The sequence below is a fragment of the Oncorhynchus gorbuscha genome, linkage group LG01 (genome assembly GCF_021184085.1).
Source record: "Oncorhynchus gorbuscha isolate QuinsamMale2020 ecotype Even-year linkage group LG01, OgorEven_v1.0, whole genome shotgun sequence".
In the NCBI taxonomy this organism is placed as follows: Eukaryota; Metazoa; Chordata; class Actinopteri; order Salmoniformes; family Salmonidae; genus Oncorhynchus; species Oncorhynchus gorbuscha.
Genome location: NC_060173.1, coordinates 62303206 through 62315702, shown reverse-complemented (window position 1 = coordinate 62315702; position 12497 = coordinate 62303206). Strand labels below are relative to the sequence as shown.

The 12497-nt window shown below is 42.1% G+C and overlaps 1 protein-coding gene across 1 annotated transcript in view; it reads right to left on the bottom strand.

Annotated features, from left to right (window-relative positions):
• abtb2b (ankyrin repeat and BTB (POZ) domain containing 2b) overlaps positions 1 to 12129 on the bottom strand; it is a 158273-nt gene extending 146144 nt beyond the window's left edge. The window contains 1 exon segment of the mRNA XM_046358050.1: positions 10698 to 12129. Within this exon segment, the coding sequence (XP_046214006.1) occupies positions 10698 to 11592 (895 nt within the window). The 5' untranslated portion in view covers positions 11593 to 12129.
• Positions 12130 to 12497: the final 368 nt, after the last annotated feature.

Genomic DNA, 12497 nt, shown 5'->3' with positions numbered 1-12497 from the left:
CACCAATGCCTTTCATAAAATCAATACACAGAAGTATATATTTTTAAACCTGCATATTTAGCTAAAAGAAATCCAGGTTAGCAGGCAATATTTACCAGGTGAAATTGTGTCACTTCTCTTGTGTTCATTGCACGCAGAGTCAGGGTATATGCAACAGTTTGGGCCGCCTGGCTCGTTGCGAACAAATTTGCCAGAATTTTACATAATTATGACATAACATTGAAGGTTGTGCAATGTAACAGGAATATTTAGACTTATGGATGCCTCCCGTTAGATAAAATACCGAACGGTTCCGTATTTCACTGAAATAATAAACATTTTGTTTTCAAAATGATAGTTTCAGGATTCGACCATATTAATGACCAAATGCTCATATTTCTGCGTGGTATTATGTTAATTAAGTCTATGATTTGATAGAGCAGTCTGACTGAACGATGGTAGGCAGCAGCAGGCTCGTAATCATTCATTCAAACAGCACTTTCGTGCGTTTTGCCAGCAGCTCTTCGCAAAGCTTCAAGCATTGAGCTGTTTATGACTTCAAGTCTATCAACTCCCGAGATTGGGCTGGTGTAACCGATTTGAAATGGCTAGCTAGTTAGCGGAGTACGCGCTAATATTGTTTCAAACGTCACTCGCTCTGAGACTTGGAGTGGTTGTTCTCCTTGCTCTGCATGGGTAACGCTGCTTCGAGGGTGGCTGTTGTCGGTGGGTTCCTGGTTCGAGCCCAGGTAGGGGCGAGGAGAGGGATGGAAGCTATACTGTTACACTGACAATACTAAAGTGCCTATAAGAACATCCAATAGTCAAAGGTGTATGAAATACAAATGGTATAGAGAAAAATAGTCCTATAAATACTATATTAACTACAACCTAAAACCTCTTACCTTGGAATATTGAGGTCTCATGTTAAAAGGAACCACCAGCTTTCATATGTTCTCATGTTCTGAGCAAGGAACTTAGACGTTAGCTGTTTCCCATGGCACATATTGCACTTTTACTTTCTTCTCCAACACTTTGTTTTAGCATTATGTAAAGTGCGATGCCACTGCTTATAACTAACTATAGAAATCTAAGATGTGTCAAATAAATTATTTCCAACTCAGGGCTAAGGCTATGCATTTGGTTTGCTAACTTGCTAGTGTCTAGATCTCGATCTATCTTCTTGTGGTTACAGCAGAGACACTCAATCCCCTCCTGGTATGATACAGAAAATGTATGATGGTATAAAAATCTGGATATTGTCCAACCCTACCATAGAAGGACACTCACAGAGAGAAAGAGAGAGAACTGCAGGAATAACCCTTACTACCCACTAAAGCTACATCACTTACAATTTTAACTCTGTACACAATGGTTTGGTGACACCATTCATGAAGTTAGCCAAAATTAATCTGCACAAATATTGGCTCTGGGGGAGAAATTGTCCCATAGTAACAGACCCCACATCAGCTTCCCCTCAATCTTAACCTTACCCATTAGCAGGGAAAACGCAAAACTGACCCAAGATTAGCGTCTAGGTGCAACTTCACCCTACTCCCAAATATTGGAGGGCCAAACTAAAAGCCATGTTAATGCCTGTGCAATATACTGTATGTATTCACCAGGCACAAACATATGCCTCAAACATAATATTTACAGTGCCTTCAGAAAACATTCACACCTCACATTTTGTTGGGTTACAGACAATTTCAAATGGATACAATTTTGATTTTGTGTCACTGGCCAACACACAATACCCCATAATGTCAAAGTGGAATTATGTTTTTCATTCTTACAAAGGAAAATGTCTTGAGTCAATAATTATTACATTCCTTTGTTATGCCTAAGTAAGTTCAGGAGTATAAATGTGCTTAAAATAAGTCACATACGAAGTTGCATGGACTCAGTCTCTGTGCAATAATAGTGTTGAACATGATTTTTGAATGACTACAGCCTCTCTGTACCCCACACATAAAGATAATTGCAAGGTCCCTCAGTCGAGCAGTGAGTTTCAAACAGATTCAACCGCAAAGACCAGGGTGGTTTTCCAAAGACTCGCAAAGAAGGGCACCTATTGTTTTTTTTTTATATATACCTTAGAGCATGGTGAAGTTATTTATCACACGTTGGATGGTGTATCAATACACCCAGTCACTACAAAGATACAGGCGTCCTACTTAACTCAGTTGCCAGACAGGAAGAAAATGGTGACTTTAAAACAGTTACAGAATTGAATGGCAGTCATAGGAGAAAACTGAGAATGGATCAACAACGTTGCAGTTACTCCACAATACTAACCTAAATGACAGAGTGAAAAGAAGGAAGCTTGTACAACAACAAAAAAATCTTCCAAAAAATGCATCATGTTTACAAATAAGGCACTAAAGTAAAACTGCAAAAAATGTGGCAAAGAAATTTACTTTATGTCCTGAACAAAAAGCGTTATGTTTGGGGAAAATCCAACACAAAACATCACAGAGTACCACTCTTTATATTTTCAAGCATGTTAGTGGCTGGATTACGTTATAGGTTGCTTGTCATCGGCAAGAAATAGGGAGTTTTTTAGAATAAACAGAAACGGAAGAGCGCTAAGCACAGGCAGAATCCTAGAGGAAAACCTGTTAAATTCTTCTTTCCAGCAGACACTGGGAGACATATTCACCTTCCAGCAGGACAGTAACCTAAAACAGGAGGCCAAATATACACTGGAGTTGCTTACCAAGACGACATTGAATATTCCTCAGTGGCCGAGTTACATTTTTTACTTCAACTTAAATCTTGAAAATAGCTGTACAGCAATGATCAACTTCACAGAGCTTGAAGACGTTAAAAATTGTGTGCAAATATTCTACAATCAAGGTGAAAACTTCTTAGAGACTTACCTAGAAAGACCCACAGCTAAAAATGCTGCCAAAGGTTATTCTAACATGTATTGACTCAAGGTTGTGAATGCTTATGTAAACTCAATATTTCAAATTCAAAAAAAGTTTTTTTTAAACATGTTTTCACTGTCATTTTGAATTCAGGCTGTAACACAACAAAATGTTAAATCAGTCAAGGGTTGTATTGGACAAACTGCAAGTGCCTTGACAGTGCCTTCGGAAAGTATTGTGTTACAGCCTTACTCTCAAATGGATTAAATAGTTTTCCCCCCTAATCAATCTACACACTATAACCAATAATGAAAAAACAAAAACCAGTTCTCAATAAAAAAATTTACATTTGCAAACATTTCTAACAGAAATACCCATCTACATAAGTATTCAGACCCTTTACTTAGTACTCTTTTGAAACACCTTTGGCAGCAATTACAGCCTTGAGTCTTCTTGGGTATGATGCCGCAAGCTTGGCATACCTGTATTTGGGGAGTTTCTCCCAATCTTCTCTGCAGATCCTCCCAAGATCTGTCAGGTTAGATGGGAATTGTCGCTGCACAGCTATTTTCAGATGTTCGATCTGGTTCAAGTCCGGGCTCTGGCGGGACCACTCAAGGTCCTCCTGTGTTCTCTTGGCTGTGTGCTTAGGGTCATTGTCCTGTTGGAAGGCAAACCTTCGCCCCAGTCTGAGGCCAACATCATGCTTCACTATAGGGATGGTGCCAGGTTTCCTTCAGACATCACGCTTGGCATTCAGGCCAAAGAGTTCAATCTTGGTTTCATCAGACAAGAGCATCTTGTTTCTCATGGTCTGAGAGTCTTTAGGTATCTTTTGGCAAACTCATGCGTCTTTAACTGAGGAGTGGCTTCCGTCTGGCCACTCTACCATAAAGGCCTGATTGGTGGTACGCTGCAGAGATGGTTGTCCTTCGGGTTCTTGGTCACCATCCTGACCAAGAAATTGCCCAGTTTGGCCTGGGGGCCAGCTCCAGGAAGAGTCTTGGTGGTTCCAAACTTCTTCCATTTAAAAATGACAGAGGCCACTGTGTTCTTTGGGTCCTTCAAGCTGCAGGGATTTTTTGGTACCCTTCCCCTGATCTGTGCCTCGACATAATGTCACGTTCTGACCTTTATTTTCCTTTGTTTTCTCTTTATTTAGAATAGTCAGGGCGTGAGTTGGGGTGGGCAGTCTATGTTTTGTTTTTCTATGTTTTTCTATTTCTGTGTTCGGCCTAGTATGGTTCTCAGAGGCAGGTGTCGTTACTTGTCTTTGGTCTTTACTTGTTACTTGGTTTGTGGGTGTTTGTTTCCGTGTCTGTGTTTGTCACCACACAGAACTGTTTCGGTTTGGTTTTCGTTCATGTTCACATTTATTGTTTTGTAGTACTTAGTGTTCGGTTTGTTTTATAATAAACGATAAGGGCACTTACCACACTGCGTTTTGGTCCGATCCCTGCTACACCTCCTCTTCAGACGAAGAGGAGGAAATCTGCCGTTACACATAATCCTGTTTCGGAGCTCAAAGGACAATTCCTTTGACCTTGTGGCTTGATTTTTGCTCTAGAGGCGAAAGAAACGCACATCTATTTAGGCAAGGTGCTGGCTAGCGTAGTAGAACACTTAAAAAATAAAGGAGAGCCGCACACTCTAGGAGAGTGGTTGGTTTTGGCTCTGACATGCACTGTCAACTGTGGGATCTTATATTGACAGGTGTGTGCCTTTCCAATCATGTCAAATCAATTGAATCTACCACAGGTGCACTCCAATCAAGTTGTAAAAACATCAAGGATGATCCATGGAAACAAGATGCACCTGAGCTAAATTTCAAGTCTCATAGCAAAAGGTCTGAATACTTATGTAAATAAGGTATCTGTTTTTTATTTGTAATAGATTTGCAAAAATGTCTACAATCCTGTTTTTCGCCTTGTCATTATGGGGTATTGTGTGTAGATTGATGAGGAAAATTGTTTATTTAATCCATTTTAGAAATAAGGCTGTAACTTAACAAAATGTGGGAAAAGTCAAGGGATCTGAATACTTTGCGAATGCACTCGCAATTGTTATTTATTGTGTTAATTGTTTCCATTTTTTGTGATCATTTTCTTACTTTTTACCTCTGCATTGTTTGGAAATGGTGCTCATAAGTAAGCATTTCACAGTAAAGTCTGTCACAGTCAAGTCCTGTTGTATGTGGCCCATAAAATTTGATTTAATTTGAAAACAGTCCATCCAACAATGCAACCAACCTCGCCACTCATCTAGATCAATGCTCCATTTTCCATAAATCAATACTCCTGTGCACACACACACACACACACACTAAAATGTACCAGACACATCGATCCCAATTATAATGGGAGGAAAGACTTACTCTTCCCATTTTGCTTGTGATAATAGCAATAAAATTGATCACATTGGGATGCCATATCATCTAGCAATGGAATCAAATAGTGCAAATGGACAACTATTACAGAGCAGCCAAACTAGCAATCTATGGCAGAACACGTGTGTGTGTGTGTGTGTGTGTGTGTGTGTGTGTGTGTGTGTGTGTGTGTGTGTGTGTGTGTGTGTGTGTGTGTGTGTGTGTGTGTGTGTGTGTGTGTGTGTGTGTGTGTGTGTGTGTGTGTGTGTGTGTGTGTGTGTGTGTGTGTGTGTGTGTGTGTGTGTGTGTGTGTGTGTGTGTGTGTGTGTACCCGTCTGCCTGTCTGGGCAGTATATTTCAATGACACATAAGGCTGTTGCATGACACAGGATAATAATAATAAATCAAATCAAGGTCCCTGCCTGAAAGCAGAGAAGGGGTGATGAGATGGGCCGGGCATTGGGGTAAGGTGGGAGAGGTGTGTCTGTGTTTGTATTTGTATGTACACACACTTTATAATGCAGTAGGCGGCCTACTACCATTGATGTTCTGACAAACGGTGACTTTTAACACTTGCTGAGATAACTGGAGCAAACATGACAGACTTTGATTAAACCACTGACTGTGGTTCCTGCTGTGTGTGTCTGTAAGATATACATTGGCCATGCCGTGTTAAGTGCCGTTCGATCCTGACCGAGTCTCTTAACTGCCTAGCCTGACAATGCAGTGTCACAATGGAGTCGACAAATACCACTGTAATCATCATCATCAGTGATGGTCATTGATCCTGACATTCATTGGCAAAGACTACCAATCATCATTGTAATAATACATACCGTTTATATGAATGTTATCCAAAGCCACTAACATTAGTATCAATCAACTCAAACCCACAATCCTAACGTTGCAAGCGCCATGGTCTACCAACAGCCACACAGGACCATATCAGGAGCACAGGACCATCATCATAATGATCACTGCTTGTACCACAATGGCTGTTGGCTCCAGTCCCAGCTAGGCGGAACTCTGCCACTGTGCTGCTGAGTGTGGTGTCTAACCCCTGACCTGCTTTCATCAATAGGCTCAGTCAAACGGATCCCTATTCACTACAAAACAGAAAAAAAACAATACTGGAAGTTGTATTGGCAGCTGTTTGGTCCAGCACTGCTGTGGTTGTGTGTGTGCGTGCACCCGTTTCCTCATGCCTACGTCTGCGTGTGTGTGTTCATGCCTATGTCAGTGTGTATGTGTGTGTGTCTGTGATAGTGTTTGTTTTCTCTGCGGAGGCTCACAGAAACAAAGGGCTATTGTGTGGCTGTGAAAAGAGCCCTGCTCTGGAGAACGGCGGTCGGCCACAAACAAAACCTCATTACAATGTCCCAACACTGGTCCAACATTAGTGGTCAAACACTGGTGATCAAACACCAGACCGGACTTAGATCAATGAGTTTACTGGCGGTATGGGATAGGGATGAGCGAGGAGACGGCAGAGAGAAGGATGAGAGACGGATAAGAGAGGAGAGAAGAGGGTAGGAAAGGGAGGGAGAGTGAGAAGGGGATGGGTGAGATAAAGGGGATGAGGGTAGAGAGTAGAGCAGAGCAGACAGCTGGAGAGGAGGAAGTTGATTTAGTAGCACAAACATAAGTGTTTTTCAAACGACTGTCTGCTTTCTGCTCTAACACTGATCTCCAATAAGGCCTAATAATAAACAGCCCTACAGGATAACATGAATTTCACACACAAACACTGATCACCAATCAGATCTTAAAAAGGTCCAATGCAGAAGTTTTTATCTCAACATCAAATCATTTTAAAATCACCTTACTGTGATTGTTTTTCAATTAAAATGGTCAAAAGAAACAAAAATAGCTTCTCGGCAAAGAGCAATTTCTCAAGCAGGAACTTCACTAGGACTGTCTGGGAGTGGTCAGTGTGGGGAGGAGAAACTGCAAACAAGCTGTTATTGGCTGATAACTTTTCTTATCGGTCTATTAGGGTAGATCCATTTCAATTCAATCACGTTTTGACAGCATTCCTTTTGATTTCAACAAAAGGGATGCTGTCCGTGGAAGAGGTGGCAAGAAAGTTACTTTTTGAACGTGAATGACAAAACATTAAGCAGATTGACCCAAATTGACCCATTTTGCAAAACTTCATTCACTGGAAAATATAAATGGTTGAGTTTGATATAATTGAAAAGCTTACAAACGAGGTTGTCAAAATATTATACTTTTTTAATAAAAAATATATATTTTTAAATCAGATTTTTTTTAAACCTTTAAATGTAAATGATCTATATGTTGTAGCCTAGACCCTACTTTACATTATCTAAGGTTTTTGTGTTGTGCCCGCCATCGATTGAGACACAACATGCTCTTAAAAACAGGGTGGGTGTCATTTCAATAGAATGGACCCATCTATCCCTTCAGACCACTGAAATTGAGCTTGTACACGATCAAAATTTCAATTGAATTAAAATATTTTCATCTAATTGCTTAGAAAGCCAGTATGAGGGTTTGCACTCAGGCTTGAATGAAAGGCGGGTGGTGCGTTCTCAAGCCACAGATGCAGCAATACCAATGAGCGTCTTCTCCAATGTGAAGTCCAAAGTCATCTACTTAAAAACTGTACAGCCCCAAAGGCTTAGTAGTATTCAGACCCATTGCTATGGGAAATCGAAAGTGGTGCTGTCAAAAAGCTATTGAATTCAAATGGATTTAACCATTAACTAATTAAACACCTGGTGATGTCGCTAGGCAGGCCAAAACTCCATCCCACCAAAACAGGGAGCCTTTTCAAACTGCTCTTACCCTAATATGGCATTAGTTTAATTTTCAAAATGTCAGTATTATTCCAACCACAGTGTGGAAATATATATAAAACACAGGATAATCAAGTTTCACTGCACTCTGCCATTAAGATGTTAATACAAAAAAAAAAAAAGTCCATAAATGATTAAATGGTTTGCTTGAACACTGATCTCTAATCAGATCGTGTGTTACAGGGGACAACATTTGTACTTCCTGTTACACTGATCAAAAATCAGTTCTAGAAAAAAGATGGACATAAACTGAAATACAAGTCTGATGGAGACAAATTGGTGAGGTGGGTATGGTACTTGCAGAATGGAGTCTGATTAAGTCACTCTGGATGAGTGTCTACTAAATGAACAAAATGTAAAATGCTAAATGAAACAGTCACTTTGACAGTGACTATTCTATTCCCATACTTCAATTTTTTTTTTTCGGCATAAAAAACATGACTTGTTAAGTGAGGAAAAAAAATCCTATGTTAAGATTTCAAATGCAAATTGTACTGCTTTCCCCCATCCTGACAAGTGAAATCACTTTGGACACATCTAAAGCCTTCTCACACATCTCAAGCTTTCTCAAACAAAGCAGACCCATTGTATCCTACCACAGGTTTGAGCATTACACCTTTTCCATCACATGTAGACATGAGTGAGTGGGAAGGGGAAAGGGGCGTGTAAGTGTTGCTCACTGGTGCTCTTAACTGAGGTGAGAGTTTGACTGCACTTTCAATGAATGAATGTTCTCCTGTCCAGATTTATGCACACATGCTTGTGCACACACACACACACACAAACCAACTTCAATTGCAGCAGCCAGGGCCGGCTCCAGGTATAAGCAACATAAGTGGTCGCTTAAGGCCCCTTGCCATCAAGCACTATGATGAAACTGGCTCTCATGAGGACCACCACAGGAAAGGAAGGTCCCAGATTTACCTCTGCTGCAGAAGATAACTACACCTCATATTGCAGCCCAAATAAAAGTAACAGACATCTCAACATAAACTGTTCAGAGGAGACTTAGTAACTCAGGCCTTCGTGGTCAAATTGCTGCAAAGAAACCACTACTAAAAGGACACCAATAAGAAGAAGAGACTTGCGTAGGCCAAGAAACAAGAGCAATGGACATTAGACAGGTGGAAATCCATCCTTTGGTCTGAGGAGTCCAAATTAGATATTTTTGGTTCCAACCGCTGTGTCTTTGTGAGACAGAGTAGGTAAACGGATGATCTCCGCATGTGTGGTTCCCACTGTGACGCATAGAGGAGGAGGTATGGCGGTGTTTGCTGGTGACACTGTCGGTGACAGCATTTTGCAGCGATATGCCATCCCATCTGGTTTGCGCGTAGTTGGATTACCATTTGTTTTTCAACAGGACAATGACCGAACACACCTCCATGATGGTGTAAGGGCTATTTGACCAAGAAGGAGAGTGATGGACTGTTGCATTAGATGACCTGGACTCCACAATCACCCAACCTCAACCCAATTGAGATGGTTTGGGATAAGTTGGAACGCAAAGTGAAGGAAAATCAGACAAATGCTCAGCATATGTGGGAACTCCTTCAAGACTGTTGGAAATGCATTCCAGGTGAAACTGGTTGAGAGAATGCCAAGAGTGTGCAAAGCTGTCATCAAGGCAAAGGGTGGCTACTTTGAAGAATCTAAAATGTAAAATATATTTTTATTTTTTTTAACACTTTTTTGGTTACTACATGATTCCATATGTGTTATTTCAGAGTTTTGATGTCTTCATTATTATTTTACAATTTAGAAAAAAACAATGAATGAGTAGGTGTGTCCAAACTTTTGACTGGTATTACATCCATCCATCCATCCATCCATCCATCCATCCATCCATCCATCCATCCATCCATCCATCCATCCATACATAGTGGGGAAAAGGGATTTAGTCAGCCACCAATTGTACAAGTTCTCCTACTTAAAAAGATGAGAGAGGCCTGTAATTTTCATCATAGGTACACTTCAACTATGACAAACAAAATGAGAAAAAAATCCAGAAAAATCACATTGTAGGATTTTTAATGAATTTATTTCTGTCTAATAAAACTGGGTCAATGGAAACCTGCCTAGTGACAGTCACTCAATTAGCCATGTCAGCTAACCATTTTTAGATTGATAAATTAGTGGAGACAGTTATCATCACCAAATACTGACTGGCCACACAGGGCACGTGCCCAGGGCCCCTGACCTCCTCGGGGCCCCCAATGATTTTGTTAGTCACTCTCACTCAAATATAATTAAAATGGCATAAGTCATGGCAAAATAAGTACAAGTACATGAAATGTGTTATAAAATGATTAAATGTTCTCTCCACCCCATTGCAATATGCATAGAGACGCAGAAGACCTGTTTAAATTTCGCTAAAATTGCTACTCACCACGCTCAAAGTGTAGAATTGCAGGAAATGTATTTTTTCTTACATTACTCACTCCACCGTCAAGAGCGGTGCTTGGTGGTGGGGAAACAGAGAGCTGGGCCTGGCAGCAACAACTTCAGTTGCAGCAGCAACTTAATTTAGAAGTATATAATTTGAGCCCACTTTCATGCATTTTATAGTGCTCCCAACATTCATTCCACATTAGCTGGTCTACCTTTTGGGTACTTTGACAAACCCCTCTTGCCTTGAAGTGATAGAAATGTTCTTACCATTGGCGTTCTTGCCGCAGATGAGATGCTCATAGTGCTGCAGGACCCCCCACAGCTCCGCATCATTGTTCACCACCCCCTCCAGAGCTTCGACCGACACCGGGGCACAGCCTGACGCGGTGTCCACCCTGGAGTGCCCTCGCTCGGCCATCATTACCCGGGCGCCTGCCTCCTCCACCAGCGCCTCCATGCAGGCGGTAAGACAGATAGCCGCATACTCGTGGATGCGCACCGAGATGCGGGTGTCCACCATCCATCGAAAGAACCTTCCCACGGAGAAGGAGAGGCCGCAACGGGCAGATTTGCCCTTCCTCAGGAGCTCCCCGGCGCTCATACTGTACATGGAGATGGCCTTGACCGTGGCCGATATGCAGTGTTCGGCTAGAGCCCAGCTCAGCACCAGCCTCATGGCGCTCTGCACCTCGAAGCGAGTGCAACGGCAGTGCATGACGCTCAGCCGCTGAGCCTCCCTCGAAATGCGGATGAGGGCTCGGCGAAGGAGCGTGGACAGCCTCCGGACTGCCTCATTGGATAATGTCGGCACCGGAAACGCACTGGCATCGGTAACGTTCCCGGCTACTTTACGCAGTATCTTTCCCACCTCGTCTTCGGTCCAAGGGAACTCCTCGAGCTCCGGTAAACGGGGACACTTGGAGAAGATGTCCTCGGGATCCTCGGGCAGCACCGTGTTGACCGTGTCCCAGCTGTTGTTGCGACTGTTCATGGAGCCGGAGTAGTACCACCAGTTGCCCCGATGCGGGGCCGTCACGAACGGATGTGAGTTGGACTTGGAGGACGAGAGGCTCAGGGACTTGCAGGAGTCCCCTGCCCCGTAGCCCGAGTCTAGAGTCAGGTCCTCCAGGGTCTTCATGTGGGCATTGCTCATCCCCGCCATATTTAGATAGGTATTTTATATAACAAGGATGACGTTGTGAAGAAACTTTGGGGAATTTAATGGTTTACCTGGGAGTGACTGTAGTATACGACTCCAGTCGAAACTCACACGCAATCTGGTTCTACTGGTTTACGCAAAAATCTTTTCATGCGTGTCCATACATGTTCATTTGATCGTAATGCTAAACATGGCATTTATCAGAAGTATATTCTGTAATTTATATGTTTTAAAGATATCTAAATCCTTTCATAAGTCATAGATGGTATGGAAAATGAAACCATACTGTACGCTCACCCCCTCTCTCCATAGAGTGCCTGTCGCGCAGTGATATAAACTTTTCTCTCGGACTCCCCTCTGCCCGGGACTCCCAAAATTGTATTCGAATTATTCCAATCCCTGCAAACATCTGTTAATTCGGTAGTCCATCAACGGAAACCAGAAACTGCAAATCCGTTGAGAAAGGAAAGGGTTTTGGAAGGTTTTAAAATAAGGAAATCGTCTATCATCGCTTGCAGCGAGCCTAGTGCCCCACCAGAAACAGACTACTGCCGCACAGACGGAGACGAGGGGCTGGGATACACGCCTGGAAATTCCCAAACACCAATCAGCAGCCGACAGAATTCTGAGATCCAATCAGCGATTGTTATACAGTACATTTACCTTTGGGTAAATACAGTATAAACGTTGTTTTTGCAACACATCACAATATATGGGCCAGAGGTAAACTAAAATAAAATAGCAGGCGTAAAGGAGGTATCATTCCTAGGTATTAGCCGCTCTTAGCATGGTGGTGGAAAATGGTGTTTCATAAAGAAAGTACACTTATTTTCCATTTTTTTCAGCCTTCTCCCCATTAAATTGTATGTACAAACCGGTCCCTGGGGGACATGAGCTGTCCAAAGGCT